The sequence below is a fragment of the Oryzias latipes genome, chromosome 11 (assembly GCF_002234675.1).
Source record: "Oryzias latipes chromosome 11, ASM223467v1".
NCBI lineage: Eukaryota > Metazoa > Chordata > Actinopteri > Beloniformes > Adrianichthyidae > Oryzias > Oryzias latipes.
The window spans coordinates 4,789,516-4,810,564 of record NC_019869.2 but is presented as its reverse complement, the minus strand read 5'-3'; the positions used below and the strand labels follow the sequence as shown (position 1 = coordinate 4,810,564).

At 43.5% G+C, this 21,049-nt stretch overlaps 2 protein-coding genes across 16 annotated transcripts in view; one reads left to right on the top strand and one right to left on the bottom strand.

Moving 5' to 3' along the window:
• The first annotated feature begins 1,460 nt into the window (after nt 1–1,460).
• On the top strand, nt 1,461–13,304 carry lrp12 (LDL receptor related protein 12). Its single transcript, XM_004073932.4, has 11 exons — nt 1,461–2,200; nt 3,138–3,194; nt 3,264–3,399; nt 4,549–4,751; nt 5,024–5,271; nt 7,523–7,672; nt 7,761–7,982; nt 8,150–8,416; nt 8,645–8,847; nt 8,925–9,057; nt 10,257–13,304. Exons 1-11 carry the CDS (start codon nt 2,146–2,148, stop codon nt 11,184–11,186), a joined length of 2,604 nt encoding a protein of 867 aa, XP_004073980.1. The 5' UTR covers nt 1,461–2,145; the 3' UTR covers nt 11,187–13,304.
• A 2,572-nt stretch (nt 13,305–15,876) lies between these two features.
• LOC101165488 (regulating synaptic membrane exocytosis protein 2) overlaps nt 15,877–21,049 on the bottom strand; it is a 41,076-nt gene continuing 35,903 nt past the window's right edge. For all 15 annotated transcript variants that reach the window (XM_023959573.1, XM_023959584.1, XM_023959580.1 and 12 more), the window contains 6 exons: nt 19,955–20,139; nt 18,999–19,134; nt 18,749–18,861; nt 17,994–18,095; nt 17,149–17,288; nt 15,877–17,065 (listed from right to left, as the gene is read on the bottom strand). In XM_023959573.1, the coding sequence (XP_023815341.1) occupies nt 16,877–17,065; nt 17,149–17,288; nt 17,994–18,095; nt 18,749–18,861; nt 18,999–19,134; nt 19,955–20,139 (865 nt within the window). In that variant the 3' untranslated portion in view covers nt 15,877–16,876. The remainder of the gene's footprint in view (nt 17,066–17,148; nt 17,289–17,993; nt 18,096–18,748; nt 18,862–18,998; nt 19,135–19,954; nt 20,140–21,049) is intronic.

Sequence of the window (21,049 nt, the reverse complement as noted above, 5' to 3'; positions counted from 1 at the left end):
TGAAATGATTGTTTTTTGTGAAAACAATAACATTTAGTATAAAATTGTCAGTCATCTTAGTTTATTGTGTATTAACAACACAATATAATCAGCACAAAGTGTAGATTTAAGGTTCCCACTTGCTTACGGTTAGGGTTACTGAGACCTTAAAAATGATTATTTCGTATTTTAGCCCTTTGTTGTTGGAGCAGGCAACAAATAAGGATTTATTTGTTCAAAATGTCCTTTTCAGATGAAGCAAAACTGTTAAAATAAACAAAACTTGAAGGCACTCTGGAATACTTTGCATCTGAAAAAGGGACACCTTTTGTCCCATCACATTTCTAAGATATATATATATGTATATATATACTGGTATATCTATTTTGCTTTTCCCTTTCCAAGAACTTCATGTAAGCAATTTAGGAAAAGATCTTTAGAAATCTTCACTGAGGCTTTCTGTTGACTGTAGGTAAGGGTAGAGAGAACACGTGTTTCTCTGCAACAGTTTGCAAAAAGTCTATAAAATAAGAAAAGCTTTCACGTTGGTTTCCAGAAACCTTGTTTGTCATCAGAGCTCTTCACAAAAACATCGCCGTAATCTACTTTTCTATACTTGCTCCATTATATTTAGCCTGGGGGGTGGGGGGTGGGGGGTGTCGGAGTATATTCCAGCTGTCCCAGAGTGACAGACATGGTGGTATGTTCGGGACAGCTGGTCAGTTTCTTCTTATTGTAATGTGAGACAAACAGGCATATTTACATTTGTCATTTAAAACCACCTTAATGTGTGAATTCTTTGGAAACTGGGGGAAAAAAATGGAAAATCAGGAGACCCTGGGGGGGGAACTACACTTATGTTCATGTGAGGTGAGTTTATTTTATGCACATGCATAAAAAATACATTATATCCGATCTAAAAATAAGTATGCTAAAATAAAACTCAGCACCTTGTTGGACATTTCCAGTCTGCATAACACTGGGGGGGAGGATGGTGGGGGTGTCAGCAGCAGATGGACGGGTGGAGGCGGGGGTTTGTGTGGGACGCCTATAAACATGGGGGTGCTGAACCCGAAGTCACAGCAACAATGGGACAGCTGACAGGAGCTCCAGCTGCTGCTCAGGCGGGGCAATGGGGCAACAACATATGTGCTGCTGTTATAGAAGTGGGACATTGAGCCGTGCTGTGTGCTTTTGTTCAGTTTCTCCATCAGCTTCCAGTATAAGGAAAGACATACGATGCTGAATGTAGTTCACCACCAATCCATGCGTACATTTGAAATCAGACAAAGAATGAAAAGCAACCATTTTAAAACTAAGTGTAATCCGAATCATGTTTGTTTTTCATTTCTGAGTGATTTAAAATGTACTTTTTGAATTTGTTTTTGTCCAGGCTAACAGTTTAAAACCCTGATCACGTGATCTTTCAATTTGGTGGGCGGGGAGGGGGTGTCTCCTCATTCGTGACGTCGCACAGGCACGCGCAGTGGGCGGGGCCTCCATGTAATTCTCTCTCTGCCGTTGTGGACGTCTGTTGTTGTTCGGCCGGCCCGGCGGAGGAGCTAACCGTTAGCTCCAGTGTTGAAGATGGAGTAGCGCGGGCGCACGGAGCTGCTTGCTGGCCTCCGTCCCATCATCGGGCTTTATTTCGGCTCGACCCGGGTTGACTGCTCTTTTCTCGGCTTCACTGTGTTGTTCATGTAGTCGCTACATCGGGTCAGTGTTAGCGCGAGGCTCAGCCGGACTGGCTGCTAGCTTGGATGCTTCATCGGTGCTCGGGGTGGTCGATTGCCCAGAGATTCTCTTTGTGTGCGCTAGCTGCCCCCTTTAATCACATTATGCGTTGTTGCGTGAAAGCGGCGATGCTTCTCTGTCAGCCGACGCACGTGACCGGGCCGATTTGACGCTTACAGCCGAAAATCCGCAGCTAACAGTTCCCATGTCTTTGTTTGCGTCAGAAAACGGTTCAAGGTGTGAGGGCAGTTTTGCTGCGCAGGCTAGCGCAGCGGGGAGGGTAGAGCGTTTTTTCTGATGAGGCGGATCTTAGATCAGCTCATTTCACGGTCAGCTGAGATGCGGCGCTCGATTCAGTGACCTTGGACTCCTCATCTGCAACAGATTCATAAAAAAAATAGCCAAACAGCTGGCGGAGACGTCAGGGTTACTATGGCTCCCAGGTTAAGCTGCAGGCTGAGTGGCGTCTACCTGCTCATCCTATCAGGTGAGTCTTTCAACCCTGATTGAACCAGGACTCAGGTGGACCTTAAAGTAGCCTTGACCATATTAAAATATACATACATCATGTTTTTGAGTTTTTCAAATTAAAACACATCTAGGAAATTATTTTTGAGTTATTTTAACAAAGCTGATTTACCAGTAAGCACACGGTAAAAAGATGTTGCCTAAAATTAAGGGGAAAAGGGACTAATCTTAATAGGAAAACCACTACAAAATGGTAAAATGATCTGTCCATGGAGAAATAATTTTTACTCTAGAAATCCTATAATGTCAAAATCTGGAAACAAGGATTTCCACACAAGCTTTCAAAAAGGGAAAAATTCGCTTAAAGGTGTCAATTGTTAGATTTACTTCAAATTAGGTGTTATACAGCCAAACATATTTTTCTACTAGGTCTAAACAACTGGTTTGTATTAGTTAGTTTTTATGTCCCTGATTTTTCATTTTATTTACAGAATTGCAAGAAACTAGTGTAATAAGTTAACATGAATCATTTTAGAAAACAAGAGTTCAATAAAACATCTTAAAATCTGAAACTAGCAACAAATTTTGATAAATAATTCCCTATTTCTAAATCATAGCTCTTAAGGAAACAAAAAAATCTCCACTGTGCTGATTTTGGGAAAAGCTTGGAAAGGTGTAGAGCCAGGAGAAGTTTAACCAACTTCAAACCTGCTGAATGTCTAAAAACAAGCGTTCAAATCTCTGCGGTTCCAAGTTTTCTTTATTCTAATAAATGCTGTTTATAAACATTTCTGGGATTGAGTTTAAAAAAATGTCTTTCTGGATTAGTTTATCATGTTTCTGCTTTGGTCAGAAATTATTAATGAGGAGAAAACCTCAAATGTGTTGTCATACTAAAGACTGTCACGTTTAATAATCCTGTAGATTTAATGGTTTCTCTGATGTGCTTTTCCCAGCATGCACCGCTGCTTCTCAAAGGAACGACAACGTCTATGCATCTGGCTTTTCCAGTGGTGAGTGTAAATCCATTCCAAGTTAAATGTATTGGTCAAAGAAAAGAGCACGTCTTTCTCTGTTTTCAGCCTGTAGCGAGGTGGCCGAGCTCCTCCGGGCGTCCAGCGGCATCGTGACCAGCCCCGGCTGGCCGTTCCAGTACCCGACCAGACTGAACTGTAGCTGGATCATCAGAGCTCGCCCCGGAGACTCCATCACCGTAAGGTGAGACGGGCGTTTTGCTCTTGCCAGAAAGGTTTTCTTATTTTAAAATTGTATTTTTTTATATATCCAATGAAGAAAGAAACAAGACTTTTAGAAAACAAAAAATATTTTACTTATTTGACTTTAAATAAAGAAGCCAATATGGTAGTTAGCAAAAAGAAAAGTTAAACATCATCAAGATTTTTAAAAATAAAGTGAAGATTAAAATGATCAAACAATATTAAACATAATAGTCTATAGAATTAACAATTTAAGCATTTGAGCACCATTTTTTTTTTACAAAAAATTCTGCTTAATTTCTTAACATTTTCATGTCTGCAAATGTTTAAAGACCCATAAAGATCATCTTTTGTCAAATTGCTCACACTGGTCTTTTAATTATGATTACACTGTTTTAAAGCAACAACAAGAAGCCTGTGTCATTGTCGTGGACATATTCTGCAGAGCGACAGGGGTTCATTCGAAATTCACTTCTAAATTATGGGTGGTACCATTGATGTGGAATAAAAAATGCCACTGATACATATCCTAGGCTCTTTAACATTGGGAGTTGGGTCATCTTGACCCACTAGACAGTGCTCTGAACCGTTTTTCTTCAATGATTGGTGATCTTCACTGGTGTCCATGGATTACATGAAATCTTTCCACCTTTATCCACCTTTGTCATGGTAGGGAGAACACGTCAATGGAAGGGTGGGATCATCTAAGATAGCAAAAGGGTTAAAAACACTTTCTTTCAGAGTGGCTCTTTAAATTTGAATTTTTAAGCATCCAATGAAGAAAGACGCACGACATTTTTCATTTTTTACTTCTTTTGACTTTAAATGAAGCTGGGTTTCTGAAACTTGATAGGTTGCAAAAAACTAGCATTTAAGAGCAGTCAACCCGGGTCGAATCCAATAAACTAGCATTTAAGCTAGTTTATTGGATTATATTCTCTTCTTCAACAACTCCCTGGAAGTTTCTATTTCTGCTAATGTTTAAAAATAACTCAAAGAAACATCTTTAGCCTTTTTATATCTGTGTGCTTTTATCTGTGCAAAGAAAAGCTGTCAAATACAGCCACTCAGTCTTAATAATGACTAGAAGCTTAGCAGAAGCTCAAAATGAGGCGTGCTAAACGTTTGATTCCTATTTTTCCCTCTGAAGTTTTCAGGACTTTGACCTTCAGGGTTCCCATCGTTGCACCTCCGATTGGATGTCCATAAGCAGCTACAGGAGTTTGGACGGCCTTCGTGTCTGCGGCTCCTCACTGCCACCTCCCTACATCACCTCCCAGGACCACGTCTGGATACACTTCCATTCGGATGAGAGCCTGACGGGGAAAGGGTTCAGACTGTCCTACATCACCGGTGAGGACGGCTCTCCACCTTCGTCCTCTGTGCATCTGTTCTTTGAACTGACAGCCTCCCTGTTCTGACCTGACGTCCATAAGCTGGCGCTCCTTCTTGACGTTGCATAACAGTTGTTTACTGGGCAAAGTGATTTAGTGACGTAATGCAGGATTAAAGGAGGATGCAAATCCTTCCAACCAGGACTAAAAAAGGGAGACGCACAGAAAACACAGACAGCATTTTCACTCAACTTTTACCAAGTAGCTGCGAATATTCCCTTTTCTTTGCAGGTAAGCCAGAAGCAACTAGCTGCGATGTGGACCAGTTCCATTGCTCCAATGGGAAGTGCATCCCAGACTGGTGGCGCTGCAACTCCATGGACGAGTGCGGCGACAACTCAGACGAGGAGCTATGTGTGGATTCCTCCTTCTCATTCCAGCCGTGCAGCCTGAACCAGTTCCCCTGCCTGTCCCGTTACACCCGCATCTACACCTGTCTGCCCCACAGCCTGCGCTGCGACGGCAGCATTGACTGCCAGGTACAGAGCGCGTTTCACTGCAGAAGCCACCGAAGCCATCCATCCTGTTAAATCCATCTCAGTTTATAATCCCAACTGCTGACAAAAGATACAGCATGCTCACAGACTGTATAATCGACACTTTCACTCTTTAGGATCATCTTTTTATCTATTTTCATAGTGTTCCCAGTGGTCTTTTAAATATAATTATGCAGTTATTAGCCAAAATTTGAAAAAAACAGGTATATTCTAGGACAGGGGTCGGGAACCTTTTTGGCAGAGAGAGGCATAAACGCCACATATTTTTAAATGTAATTTCGTGAGAGCCTTACAATATGTTTAAAACTCAAAATACAAGGGAATGTGTTCATTTGATGTCATTTCAAAACTTTTAAAGTACAATAAGTCTGTGGATTCTTTTTTAATACATTGTTATTGTAGAAGACTGAGTTGAATTGGGCAGCTGTTGGGTCGCGTTTTAAGTTCCGGAGTTCATTGAACGCATCAAGCAGAGATGCTGATTGGCCCTTCAGTTGTGTCGCTCAGCCTGTCGTTGAGGTTTGGACCAATAGGGTTCAGCTATGAGCCGAATAAGGGAAATAGGAGGGCTGGTGCGGGAACAGGGGATTATAAAGAGTGTGAGTTGGGGGGATTCAGGAGTTGCTGGATAAATTGTTCGGCGCTTGTTACGACTTGCAGTAACCAGAATAAAGAATCTTAGAAGAGGTAAAGTCTCTGTGGCTCAGTGTGGGAAAGGGACGCTACTTTATGCTGTTGCTAATAAATGATGAGTATTTCCTACCGTTAATGTGACTTCTGGTGCTGCATGGTGGTTTTGCTGATGGTCTAGTCTGGTTGATACGTGGTGAGTTTAAGCTTCATGTAGGCGTAGAGACTTCCATCCGTTAATCATGATCGTAGGTCTGAATGTTCTTTAGATGTGAGACAGACTCCTCACATGCAGACGTGGAGCCAAACATTGTCAGTACAGCAAAACTCGCACGCTGCAGTGTGGTGTGTGACGGGCAGCGTGTTCTAATCAGAGCGCCGCTCACCTTGCTGCCTGAGCCCACTACCCCTCCCCTTTTCCTTCTCAAAGACGGGAGCGCACATCTGCCGGGACTGCAATTCACAGTTTTCAGGCCGTTACAGATTTGGGGATTTGATGCGCGGTTTTACGGTTTTGATGCGCAATACATTAGGCGCTGAATTGAGACCATATGTTATAAACTGGCATTGCATCGCGCCCGAGATGGACTGGTCTAATGAAACTTTTTTTTTTTTTTTAATAATTAAAGATTTGTCTGCGAGCCAGATGCGGCCATCAAAAGAGCCAGATATGGCTCGCGAGCCAAAGCTTCCCAACCTCTGTTCTAGGACATAGCTTCTACAGGAGTTTACCTCCAGTTGGGACCATTAGTGTGGAGCAACCCCGCCCCCCATTCCCCTCCCCATTTCTGAGAGCTTGATGCAGGGAGCTTATGGTCCACCCAGCATATTTTATGCAAAACAAATGCAACCATTTTTAAACTGCCTTTTTTTGTCTGCTGCTGTTTTACAAGAAATATGCAGAAATGAAATTTTAAGCTTAATTTTCTTCACATATGTTCTCTGTCATTAGAAAAAAACCAGAAAAACACGTTGAAAACACCAAACTTTTCACCGGAGTGGGTCTTACTTCCGGCTCCAAGAAAATGAAGTCAATCCAGACGACTTTTTCTTTTTCATCTCAATGTGAATGCTGCCATGTTGGAGCCAGACATCACTTCTAAGCAGCGATTGGTTCGAGTCCGTCTAAGTTGTTGTTTCCTTGGAAACCGGTTTCACCAATCAAGGGGGAGTTTGTTGGAAGGCCATCCCCCTACTGCTTTAAAGCAGGCTACACCCAGTGTGTCAATCAAACACTTTGAACATTTGGCATGGGGACCAGCAGGCTCCACTTTCTTTATCCAGGTATCTGATTGATCCGTTTATAGCTTGAATAACTTGAACTACAGAAGAAAATTGTGAAAAAAATGAGGACATGTTAAAAAAAGGAAGTAGAGAGCAGGATTGGTTCTTCTGACCAATAGAATGACTGAGTAACAGCTGTTTATTTCTCTATAGAAGTCTCTCGGATTTAGGCTTTTTGGTGCCACTTCCTGTTTGGAACGCCAGGGGGGAAGGGTCACTCAGTCCAGTTCTTATATACTGTCAATGGTTAGGATTCACTGGTCCAGTCTGTGGTTGAGCTGCTTTGACCTGACATCTGTTCCCGTTGTTGTTTTTTCAGGACCTCGGTGATGAGATCGACTGTGATGTTCCCACCTGTGGAGAATGGCTGCGGAACTTCTATGGTTCCTTCAGTTCTCCAAACTATCCAGATTTTTACCCTCCAGGAAGCAACTGTACCTGGCTGATAGACACCGGAGATCACCGCAAGGTAACAAATCCAAAGAAATGCAGGGTTTTCTGCCTGAAACGGTTCTTTTAAAATCCTTTAATGGATCAGCGGCGTCTCCTCCTTCCAGGTCATTCTGAGGTTTACAGACTTCAAACTAGACGGGACGGGCTACGGCGATTACGTTAAGGTCTACGACGGCCTGGAGGAGAACCCCCGTCGCCTCCTGCGCGTGCTGACTGCCTTCGACTCCAGAAGTCCAGTCGCCGTGGTTTCCTCCTCGGGTCAGCTAAGAGTTCATTTCTACGCCGACAAAATCAACACCGCCAGGGGGTTTAATGTCACCTATCAGGTAGACCGCCGTTCTTCCCTCAGTGTTCTACTGCATGTTATCATTTAGATAAGCAATGTTTCAGTGCTCATGATTTCTCATTTTGTTCTGCAGAAGTAGAGTCCAACGTTTTTGCAGCTGAAAACGTTTGTCTTTTTATTTTTTTTGGGGGGGGTTTTCTCTTAAAGGTGGAGGGCTTCTGTTTGCCCTGGGAGGTTCCTTGTGGGGGCAACTGGGGCTGCTACGTGGAGCAGCAGCGCTGCGACGGCTACTGGCACTGCCCCAACGGACGCGATGAGCTGAACTGCTCGTCCTGTCAGGAGGACGAGTTCCCCTGCTCCAGAAATGGAGCCTGTTACCCCCGATCGGACCGCTGCAACTACCAGAACCACTGCCCCAATGGTTCGGATGAGAAGAACTGCTTCTTCTGTCAACCCGGAAACTTCCACTGCAAGGTACTGAAAGTGCGACCGATGCCATGCAACCGCCCGACTTTAATGTCTTGGTTTTTTTTCTTTTAATGGTTAATGATAACAATTTTCTGCAACAAATTTGTATCTTGAAATGATCAAACAGACTGGCTAAAAGACATAAATTAGTATTTCTGGAAAGGTTGTGTTCATAGTCTGATGCTTTCATCTCAGATGCATCCAAATGCAAACAAACCCTTTTTCTTTCTGCAGAATAACCGCTGTGTCTTTGAGTCGTGGGTTTGTGACGCGCAGGACGACTGTGGCGACGGCAGCGATGAGGACAGCTGCCCCGTCATTGTTCCCACTCGGGTCATCACTGCCGCGGTGATCGGCAGCCTCATCTGCGGCCTCCTGCTGGTCATCGCCCTCGGCTGCACCTGCAAGCTCTACTCCCTGCGCATGTTCGAACGCAGGTGAGAGACGCCTTTGTGTCCTTGGTGTTAAATTTGAGCCGCTTCTGTTTAAACTCCAATTCAAAACCTTATTGCAGGTCATTCGAAACCCAGCTGTCCAGAGTGGAGGCGGAGCTTCTGAGGAGGGAGGCCCCGCCCTCCTATGGGCAGCTAATAGCGCAGGGGCTGATCCCACCCGTGGAGGATTTCCCTGTTTGTTCTGGCACTCAGGTACAGAAATCCTTCCACAGGTGACTCACTCACCTAAACATGATTTGACCTGAAACTCCCATCGAAAACGTAGATGGGGAGTAGATCCCCGCGCAGAGCATCACGATCAGAGTTCCTATCCAAAGGAACACAGTCAAAGACCAATAAAAACTTTTCCGGATGATGGAGGACATATGTAAAGTAGAAGAAAATTAAGATGTCCGAGTATTTCTTTAGTCAAAAATTGTGAAAAATGTTGCATTTGTTACACAGAAAATAAGATGGGCGGGGCCACAAGCTACCTGCTCCGCTCCATTCTGATGCATCCACCTGCAGACAAATAGATCCACGAACGTCATTGTTTTTCTCGTCTGAGCTGGAGTCTGGATCTAAACTGTACGGCTGGATAGCTCTGACTACGCCTGCACAATTAATTGCAAATTTATCGTTATCGCGATTTCAAGCTGTGCAATATCCATATCGCAAAAGTCGGCAAAAATCGCAATATATGGTAAACCTTAAATGTGCTAAAACAATCTTATGGCAACTTTATGCATTTGACCAATCAGATGGCGCTGTTGCCCTCCTAATTAGACGAGGGTCGTTTGGAGTGTAATTTAAGGTATTTTGACTCTTATTTAATTTAAACTTTTGCCGTGAAATGGAAATGTTTTTGTTGATTTTACTATTTGTTAATTTATCGCAAGTTGGAGCAGTTGCAGCGCTGGAGCAATTTGAAGGAGGACCATGTGCTGTAATTGCACCTGTCCAGGCTTTTCTTTTGAAGAATATACTTCTTCTGATGATAAAGAATATACTTTATATCATCATCGCAATATTGATCACTAATATCGCATTTCCCAAGTTTTCCTCATATCGTACAGCCCTAGCTCTGATATTGCTCGCTGTTTTGTTACACCGGTAATGTTAAGTTGGGGGTCTGAGGGACTGTAAACTAGAAGGAGAGGCTGTAAACAGAGAGCTCTCGGTTATGGGTGATAGGAAAGGGGGTGATGTTGCTCCGCTCCAACGTACCCACCCACAACTCGGATGTGAACTTCCAGAACCAACAGGCTCAAACACATCTACTACTTCTTAAAGAGATTTAATAAAACAGGAAATTTAAATCAAACCAAATAAACAGATTGGGTTTGTTGGATTTGAGTCGCAGTGGATTTGATATCTCTGTTAAATACTTGTTTTACCATCTCTGCCCTCAGGCTTCGGTCTTGGAAAATCTGCGCCTCGCTGTTCGCTCCCAGCTCGGCTTCACCTCCCTCAGACTCCCGTACTCTGGTCGCCATAGCAACTTGTGGCGCAGACTTTTCACGTTTTCCCGGTCCCGTCGGTCGGGTTCCTTGGCTCTGGTCTCCGCTGATCTAGACGACAGCACCGGCTCTGGGAGCACCGGCAGTTCCGGCTCAGACCTCCTGTCTCCAGACTCTGATGACACGGACACGGAGAGTGAGCGGGGGAGGGAGCGAGGCGTGGGCGCCGTGTGCGGGCCGGTAGCCCCCCTCCCCCACAAAACACCCCCACCTGCTGCCGTCGAGGCGGTGGTATCGCTGGCGGTGCCCGCGACCTCCGTTACACCAGACCGATACCGCGACCAGACCCGAGAAGCTCCGCCTTCTTCCAGCGCGGTAACCGTGGTTACATCCAGCCAAGAGCCAGAATGTCACAGGGACTCTTTGGAGGCGCCAGCTCCATCAGGTTCTGCCCTGCACCGCTTGGCCCAGAACCTGCATCGCCTTGCCAGGACCTTGACCAGAACCAGCCAAAGTCAGCAGAATCCGGCCAATCACAGCCCTCTCCACCAGCTGGAGAGAGGAGGCGATGGTGCTGATGCAGCAGAGCGACAAGGGGGCAGGGATGAAGAGGAGGACGTTGAGCTCCTCATCCCTGTGTCCGACTCTGACTCTTCCTCATCGTCTTTGATCAGTGATGTGCAGCAGCCTCTGTTGGAGCCGCACCCTTCCTTCACCGCAGGCCACGCCCCCCACCATAACCGTGGACACAGTGGTAGAGGGGGGCGGGACGGAAGCTGTGAACACTGCGGGATGGTGCACACGGCTCAGATCCCCGACGCTTGTCTTGAGGCCATGGGCAAGCTGGAAAGCAGTGATGACGAGCTGCTTCTGTTGTGCTAACGGGCTAGCCTGCCAGCTAACATGCTAACTTTTTAGGAATACCTTTTGACGGTCGACTCCTTCAATTGGTAACAAATTAACTAACCTGTCATCTCAACAGTTCATTGTTACCCATTATCCTACAAATTGCTAGCTAACATGCTAAATTACACGATTAACTTACCTTGCGCCATACAGTACAGACCAAAGGTTTGGGCACACCTTCTCATTCAAATGAATGGGAAGGTGTGTCCAAATTTTGGTCTGTACTGTACGTTTAGCTTGCTAGCAAGTTAATCCTTTGTCTTAAATGCTCACTGACATTTCTCACAGCTTTCCGACTAACACTACGGTGCAACATGTTTCATTTCTCTTTCCACTACAGCGGTCTAAAGTTGAACCCGTTTTAACAGATGTTAGCATGTTAGCTGGATCAACGGTTAGCTTTTATAGATGTGAAGATGAACAAACCAGTCAAGACTTGTCGCTGATTGAAGTAGAACGGTAGGATCATGAAACGTGTCATTGGTTGTGTCCAAATTCCCTGACTACTTTGTGCACTAAACGGGACTATTGCCATTTTTGTTCCATAGTCCGAATCAACATTTTCAAAATCTCGGATTTTGGAACTGGAATGCGCTGGAAATTTCCCAGAAGTCCCTGCAAAAACCGGTGTGCATCAATGCTCACTAGATTGACAAATGTTGCGTTTAAACGTCATAAAAACATCTGTACATTTATATTCAATAAATCACTAGGTTTTTATCTTTAAGACAAGAAGGATTCCTAAATCTTCGTAAAGTGTTCAAATTTATTAGGTATTTACTTCGGCAAATGGGTGATGTCACATTTGTCAGGGGGGAAAAAGTAGTAAGGATGCGTCCGAACTGCATTGAAATCTGGGGCACTGGGAGTAGTGAGGGAATTCGGACATAGCTATTGCCCCCCCCCCCCCCCCCCCCCCTTTCCCCGGTTCATCCATTTACCACCACCCCCGCTTTTCCTCCCCCTTGCGTAAGCAAAACATCGGTACGTCCGTCAACGGAGTCCCGGCAGTGCAGACTGCACGTCAAAAACCGTGGGAGTCCAGGTCAGCTGCTATGGGTCAAAGGTCACACAACGGTTTTAAACACAAGATAAGGGTCATGTGACCATGAGAGTGCGCCACAAGGCCTGCTCCAGGGCTGCTTCGTTAGTTAGGTCTTTATATTAAATATATATTGGATTTATACTTGGGTAAAAAGGGGTTCTTTACTGACAGCCGTCACAAAAAGTAGGGTTTAGGTACGAGTTTTTTCTGCTTTTAACATTTTATGAAACTGTTTGCCATCCTAGAGGCTAATGCAGCTCTTTGTATTGATATGTTTGTAATAAAACATATCAGACCTTTACTAATTATTAACGTGTTGAGGAATAAAACAACGTATTGATGATGAAAAGTGCTTCAGTCTGCGACAACACGTTTTTTAAAATTTGGTTTAAAAAGCAAACATGCACGTCTTTTCCACAAAAGACTAAATTTACAACTAAATGTTTTTATTTAACACCTAAAAGGAGTCATTTTGACTCCGTTATCAGGCCTCATCCGTTCGTCACATGACCCTTGTCGAGCATCGGTTCTTCATGGTGCGTGTTCTGGCTGAGGTTCTGGTTCCTTCTTCATCTTCAGTGGTTTTTCTTAGTTTGAATTGGTTCTAAAGGAAAATTAGCTTTAAGAAGTCAAATTAAAACAAACAAAATAGTAACAATGAGGAGAAACATTGAGGAAATATTTTTAAGGAGAAGGTTCTGAACTGGGACCAGAACCAGGCGGCAAAAGAAGCGTGTGGTTCCTGTTTTGTGACGGTTTCCCCCTTCCTGGACCGAAGCCTTTCAAATGTCTGTATTTCTGATCTTTGTTACTGTTTTTGGTACTCAGCGGACTTTGTGCGAGTGTGACTGTGTATATTTATTATTATTCTTATTATTAATATGTTTATGGTTCTTGTGTTAATTTTGCTGTTGTGTAGATGTTTTTCAGACCTGCATGATTCAGCCTGTTTGATGTTTTTTGAGTCTGTAAAGTAAAAAAAAAAAAAAAACAACGGCTAAACTGCACTAAAGATTAAAGGGTCACATTCAGTGAATTGATTCCAGAAACTTTCTCATTTTTTTGTCTTTGGAGGGAAAACAGAAGATCTTTCTTGATCTCTAGCATTTCTGTGAAAGCTTTAGTCCCATGCACGCCTCAACCCGCCGTACAGGTGCTGCAGGCTTTTGGGTCATCTTGTAGAGAGTGGTGGCAGCGAGTACAGGTGTGTCTTCTAGTTCCCCATAGGGCTCGTTTGGCTATCTGGAAGGACTTCATAAAAATGGAACATACCATTGTCGTACGTGTGGTTAGTCTAGGTTGTCCAAATCCAGGCTTCGAGGGTCGGCCTCCTGCTGGTTTTCCAGAAACTTTGCCTCATTTGCTGCTGATTATCTGGATGGAGTTTGTTTCAATGGTAGGTCTGTTGAAAACATGTTGGACACCGGCCCTGGGGGCCTGGAATTGGACACTCCTGTGGTAAGTGTATTATGAAGCAGGGGCGGAGCTACAGGGGGCGAGTGGGGGCAACTGCACCACCAGCGAAAAGCTTTGCGCCCACACTTGGTTCCTCAGTTTTTTAATTCAATATCAGTATCTTTATAAAAAAAAAAAAAAGAAATCATCAATACAAGCTTCTTCAAGCATTGCAAAAATAACAAAAGCAACATTTTTAACGGCAATAAAACAGAAATATGTATTTTAACCTTTCATTTAAAATTTGTGCTACCAATTTAGCCCTTTTGCTATCTTGGATGACCCCACCCTTACATTGACGTGTTCTCCCTACGACAAAGGTGGAAAGATTTCATGTAATCCATGGACACCAGTGAGGTTCACAAATCATTGAAGGAAAAAAGGTTCAGAGCACTGTCAACTCCCAATATTAAATTGCCTAGGATAGCACAAGGGATGAAATGTTACAGCGCCACCCCTGTCGTGGAGTATTTTTAGGGCTTGTGCAGGTTACACCCATGGCGTACAGGTGATGACATCATTTGGTCTTCTAACGCCGGAGTTTAGGTGCTTACTGACCGTAGAAACATGCTGCACGCACAGGGTGTGCACGCTACACCTCAGTGCCTGTAGGATGTCCACACAAACAACACACTGTTGTGTAACCCTTGTGCTAGGCACTTTAACGTTGGGAGTTGGGTCATCTAGACGCGCTTGACAGTGCTCTGAACTTTTTTTCTTCAATGATTTGTGATCTTCACTGGTGTCCATGGATTACATGAAATCTTTCCACCTTTATCCACCTTTGTCATGGTGGGGAGAACACGTCAATGGAAGGGTGGGGTCATAGGATAGCACAAGGGTTAAAAACACTTTCTTTCAGAGTGACAAGGGTTAATTTCCTGAACTCATAACACTCAGGCTGCACACACACAGCGCACATTTATCCCATAAACAGGCTCCTTGGGCAGTCCACAGCATTTGGGGAGAAAAATCTTGACAACGCGCCTGCGTCTCACCAATTCACCCTTATATGTGACTGATCCAACTTTCAAAAGTTTTTCTGACAATTATAGTTGTTCTTTGCGTTTGTTCAGGCTTTTGTCAGAATGTCTAAGAACAGTGTACTCAAAGTAACCTGTCTCTAGGTTTTTAATTTAAACATCCAGGTTTGATTCTCTGGTTTAGGGACATGTGGGAGTGCACGAGCAATAAAAATACTTTATGGTAATTTAATAATGCTATATCAAATATGCAGACATAAAAATATATTTTGACGCTTTTAAATTTAAAGTTTTATCATTTTTCCTGGCAGAATTTTTAACCTGATTTCTTAATTTCTTCATCAGCATTTTTGCTCTTCTAGGTAAACCGAACGTCTTCCACCTTCTTCGTTCAACTCGCTGTTTCAAAAAACTTTTTTAAACATCTCATCTTTTTTTTCCTGTTTAAATTGGTGTCCATGGATTACATGAAATCTTTCCACCTTTATCCACCTTTGTCATGGTAGGGAGAACACGTCAATGTAAGGGTGGGGTCATCCAAGATAGCACAAGGGTTAAGGGTTTGTGTCAGAGCGCTGCTAACAGATGACGCTCTTATTTTAAATTTAAGGTCAAAGAAACTATTGGTCACATCTGAAGGTGATATACTTCAACAGCACTTAGAAGCACAGGTTCTGGAGAAGCTTTGGATTTCGGTCTTCACGCAGGACAAAGTGGGACGTCTGGAGGAGGCGGTTCTTAACCAGCAGGTAACTGACGACGACATCAGCATGAAAGAAACGGGATTCTATGTTTGAAGCGTCACACGTTTCCGTCATTCCATCACTGTTTTTAGGGACTGCATCCTCAAAAATCATATCGGCTCAGAAGAAAAGGAAACACTGTTACTGTCATTTGCAAGAGCAGAGGAACAGACACTATAGCTTTGATTTATTGTCAAAGCATTCACAGCTGTTGTTAAATTAAGATCATGACATATTCATTTAAAAATCTGTGTCATTTTCTTAATTCATAATTAAAAGACCACTGGGAACTCTTTGAAAATAGATTAAAGGGTGATCAGAGTGGGTCTTTAATAACAATTCACTGCAATGGCGGAGCAGCACGACGCCTGAATGAATCATGATCAACCGTAAAAAGACTTCACGGCCCAAACCAAGGCTACTGAAATAGAACAAAAGAGAACCTTAAAGAATCTTTTATTTTTCTGCTTGTCATATTCATGTTTTAATGTTCTCCTGACTTTTTGGATAGTCCCCCCCCCCCCTTTTTTTTTTACAGATGCCTCAAATGATCTTTTTTTTCATCTTTTCATTGTTCCATGCAAAAACACAAAGAAACACGCCTCCATGTTTCTGCACCTTCATGGAAACGATGAAGTGACGGTCGAGGGTCCAGTCGAAGAGGCTTTTTTACTGTCAAATGAGATGAGTGGAGCTTTCTAACTGAGCGCTACGAGGAAAGCTGGTAAAACAGCCTAAATCATCTAAAGGAAATGAACTTCAGTGCTTTTTTTGTTTTTGTTTAATTGTCTCTTTTAATGAAGGAACCGATGGACCATCCTTTATGAAAGGAAAGAAATTTTCTGTCCCACAATTCCTTTAGACTAGAACATTCAAAGTGTCGTTCAGTTATTTCCCTCCAGCTGGTCGATGAGAAGTTTAAGGTGAAGGTGAGCAGCCGAGACTCTTCCTCCTCTGCAGAACCGTCAGCTTCATCGCATGTCTGTCCTTCACGTCGTGATGTTTTACAGCAACATATAAAGAAATTAAATTAAATTTAAAAAAAATTGATTTCTACAGGAGATTTCTGATTATTGGACCGGACCCACAGTTTTTTTTTTATGTCTTGGACATGCCTCTTACAGTCATGTGACTCCCGAGGAGCTGCTGTGATTGGGTGACACCTGGAGGTCATTCGGCGCCGCCTTTCTTTTTCCAAGCATCTTTCGCTGCGTGGCCCAGCCTGCACTGGGTCAAAGGATGGAGCCGCCTCCGCCCTTCCAGCTCCCGGTGACGTCCTCATCATGGCACTGTTACGTCATCAACATGACATCATCATCATCATCATGCAGCATGCAGCAGCACAGGAGGACCACCAGAGGCTCTGCTCAGCAACGTCCCCTCCTGCCTGCTCCTGGGCGTTTTCAACCGAGACGACGCAGTCCGTCCCTTCTCCAGACGCTACGACTTGCCGCCCTCTGTCTCCTTATTGGTCAGTGGGGCCAAGGCAGGGTCCACCAATGAGGTGGCAGGAAAGAGTTTAAACCAGCCGATAACCATGTTGGACAGGTCCAAGTCATCCAGTAGGATCTGAGCCGCGCCCATGAAGGATTTGTGGTCCATGCGGCCGTAGTCGCCCCAGACGATGATCTGCAGGGACACAGCGACATCACAGCGGACTTTAGCCACAAAATACTGCCCGCGCACCGTGCATGAGATGAGCGGACGCGTACCTGCAGCACTTTTCCTTCAGGATTCTCCTCAAACTGCAGCTGCTGCTGATAAAGAGGATCAAGGGTTTTCCTCGCCAGGCGAGTCCTCCTCTTCAACACACACTTCCCGTTGTCCATTAGATAAACCTTCACATAAGGAGCTGGCAAAACGACACACCAGTCAGACTCAGCAAACATACGTTTCTTCACAAAAGCAACGTATTTATGTACAATAATTTATAGTAAATTAAGTGGGATTCTATTCCCTTTTCGGCCACTGGGTGGTGCACTTATTGTGATTGACTGTTGTCACCCTGAAAAGTGGAATTTAATACTGAAAAACAGTATTGGTCCTCCCCTTTTTTTAGCTGATCCGGCTCCAGAGGAGTTTAGCTTGGGGATTGTTTTGCTTGGGCTGTACGGTGGGGCAGTGGTTAGCGCTCTTGCCTCACACCGGCTTCCTCCCATAGTCCAAAAACATGGTTTAAAAACATGCATTGGTTGCTCCAAAGTGACCCTTGGTGTGCATGTGAGAGTGACTGGTTGCTCAGCAACAGACTGGCGACCTGTCCAGGGTGTGGCCCACCTTCGCCCAACAGTGGCTGGGACAGACAGTATCGGTTTGATGACAGTCTTTGTTTCTTTTCAAATAATAATTTGCTAGATAACTTTTTTAATTGCACTTGATTGGTCATCTAGACCTGACGATTGAATCCCAGAGCTGCTGCCGCCGTGAAGCAGTGGACACTCACCAGAGGTGAGGGGCGGAGCTTATACGCTCATCAGCCTTTGTAGCTATTGAAGGATACAACAATACCTTGTGCACTACTGAAACGATACAGTAGCAACCTGTTATTTTCTCTTACCTGGAGTGTTTTTGTTGCCTTGTTTACCCACAAGCCCGCGGGCACGAATCACCTCAACATCCAGACGCTCCTTCCTGTAAACCATCCCAATCTGGATGTCCCCTGATCAAAAGAGAGCAAATCAAAAATCATATTCGTTTTGGAGACAACTTCTGGTCTTTTTGTGTCATAAAGTAACAATATTTTTACATGAAGAAATTATATCGAGCAACTCAGCGAATTTTGAGTTTCCTGGAACTACAAAGGCTTTTCAAATAAGTGATGCTTCGGTTATTTAGGCTCCATATAGAAAAGAGGAGTATAAAACCTTCATATAGTTTTTGTTCTGGATCAAAACAAATTTTAAATAATTTTTTTCTGAAGAGAAATATAAAATATTGGCCTTTTTCTTTTTGTCTTTGTGCCTAATTTTTAAACATAGTCCAGACTAAAAATATATTTTAAAGAAAAACCTGCAAATTATTATTAAGATGTGAGAAACTGTCAGACTTGCAAAATGTGACTTCTAGAAAAAAGTCCAACATAGATTTTAAAAAATGGTTCAAAAAAGGAAAATACATGTTTTAATGTGCATAACTGCAATAAAATAATAATAAGAAAGATGGCAGTTACAAAAACCAGAAGCACTGGCAGAAAAATGTCCTAAAATCTAATGTTTAAAACCTAAAAGGTAAAAAAATTCTCAAATTAAGGATCAAGAAAATAAGCGTTACAATAAGGTAAAAAAAAAACAGAGACATCAACATATTTCTTACCCATGGGGGGCGTAGCTAGAGTCTGCCTTCCAGCCAGCTGGGCGGGGCCTAATCCCTCCAGGAAGCCAGTGAACTGTTTGTCTGACGCCAACTTCACTCCGGGGAAAATGAGACTGAGGAGGGTTCAGGGAAACGAATGTAACAGAGAAAATGCAGATTAAAGGAGAGAAAAAAAATGAAGGGAATAAAGAGAGAAAGGCATTAAAAAACAGAGTCAGATAAAAAGAGGAGGTAAAGTCGGAATGCCTACGCTCCAGGTTTCGGGTCTTCGGCGTCAGGATCTCGACTCGGCTGTCGGGTGAATCGAGATTTAAACTCCACGGCCAACCCAGTTTCCACACTTCTCTGGACAGGAAGTCTTATCACTTTCTTCTTCTTCTCCTCTTCTGCTTGGAGAACAATATTTAAGCCCTCATCAGTGTTTGCTGTTGTCTTTTTTTTATGTAAAAAGCAGCAATAAATCAAATTAAAGCCATGAACAGCACTGTTTGGCCCGACCCAGCCTCGCCACACGCCCCTCATTCTGCCCTTCTGCCCCTGCCCCCTTAGTCAGAGCTGCACATGACTAATTCATTTTCTAAATGGTGGCTTTTCTGTTAGTTTTGTTTCCATAGCAACCATTTTATTTTTTGGTCGCCTGGGAGAGACAAACAGATCCATGTAACTTTCAGAAGAATCAGCAAAAGTACATTTTTGGATTTCCTTGGCAACTGAGGATTTTGTTAACCACGCCCACACTCCTAATGTGTTCATACTGTACTATCATATTGTTTCGTTCAGCTTGAACCGAGGAGTAATACATATAATTTTCACAACATTTTGGTGAAAAATGTGGGAGCAAGAGGGGAATCCACTTTTTGGGAACTCGCTACGCTAACGCCGTTAAAAATCAACAAACTAAAAACCAACATCCGTGGCCCCCCAAGTTACTTCCCCACGATGCTCGAGACCCTTAGCTGGTCCTAAGGTTTTTTTGTTTTGTTTTTTAGATGGTGCCCTTTTACCAAGGTCAAAGGTCAATGAAACTTTTAAAGATTTAATTCAAGAAAAATTGGTTTGGTAGAGTTAGGGATGAAAAGAGAATATTAGGGACAAGGCCGTCCATGGAAAAAAAGCTAAGGTAACCCTGCCATAAATATCACGAAGCCTAGAACAGATCCTTGGGTAACACCGATACCAGTGGAGACTTCGACAGCTTTGACCGACCTTCCGGGTTGAGCTGAGAGGCGCTCTGGCTCTTTTTTCCCAGTCCCACCATTCCCATCATCCTCGCTCCGAAGCTCGAGCGCCGCTTTTTGTCGTCGTCATCGTCGTCGTTTCTCCCCAGTGAGCAGATCTCACCGCCAACACTGGAGGATTTGGCGAGAGGAGCTCCAGGCGTTGAGGCAGGCCTGTGACGGAACCACAAAAGTCAAACCCATCTGACTTTGAGTTTTTTTTATTTTGGTTGAACCATGACACAGCTTCTGTTTGGTGGTGACTCAGAAAATGATCTTTTTCCGAAAATGTCGTCTGAGCTACTTTAGAGATAACACAAATAAAAAAAAAAACGTTTTTTTTTTTATCGTATTTCTTGGAGAAAACAGTTTTTATTTAAAACATTGGCTTTATAGAAGATGTTGCTTTAACCTGGAGCTGCAGAGTGTAGAAAAAGTTCAACCAGCTTTGTAAAAATGGAGAACTATAATCAAATGTTTAGGCGTTATAGAAGTTATGGCAGCCTCTACATACAATGTGTGCATTTTCCATGCATGATGTTTCGTTCTTTTGTGATCCATGCGTGATTTACGTCTTTCATAAGTGTTTCTTGCATTCTTCATTCGTTGATGTCCAACAGATGTCTGTCGAGGTTTTTGGTCGACGGGTTTTGAGCTGCTCAAAAACTTTGGTCGGGTGAGAATTACGAAGTTTATGCCCAATTATTACGTAAATCTTACAAATCACTAATGAATTGCATATAAACAGCGCAATAATGTGCACGGTTGGCGTATTGTATGTCTGTCGCAGTCTATACTGAGTGAGGGTCTCTTGCGGGGCGGTTTATCTGTTCTATGCCTGGTTTATTTGTACTTCTTCTGTGGTTTTAAAGTGGTCCATTTGTGATACATCTGTGAATATTTCATGAAAAGACCACAACTTTTCTCTTTTTTTCCACGTATATTCACGTATGAGCAATTTTCATCCGAGCAATATGTGCAAAATGTACGTAGCGGCTGTGTGACACGGCCTTCAGATCTGCAAGCGTGATGCATAAAGACAAGTTTTGGGGGGAAGAGTGGTCACATGATCACAATGGAAACA

Excerpts from the sequence above, each read along its gene's own strand:
- lrp12 (XM_004073932.4), top strand. The coding sequence starts at position 2,146 with ATGGCTCCCAGGTTAAGCTGCAGGCTGAGTGGCGTCTACCTGCTCATC. Across the intron at positions 7,983-8,149 it reads GGTTTAATGTCACCTATCAG|GTGGAGGGCTTCTGTTTGCC; the intron begins GTAGACCGCCGT and ends TTTCTCTTAAAG. Across the intron at positions 8,848-8,924 it reads CTGCGCATGTTCGAACGCAG|GTCATTCGAAACCCAGCTGT; the intron begins GTGAGAGACGCC and ends ACCTTATTGCAG.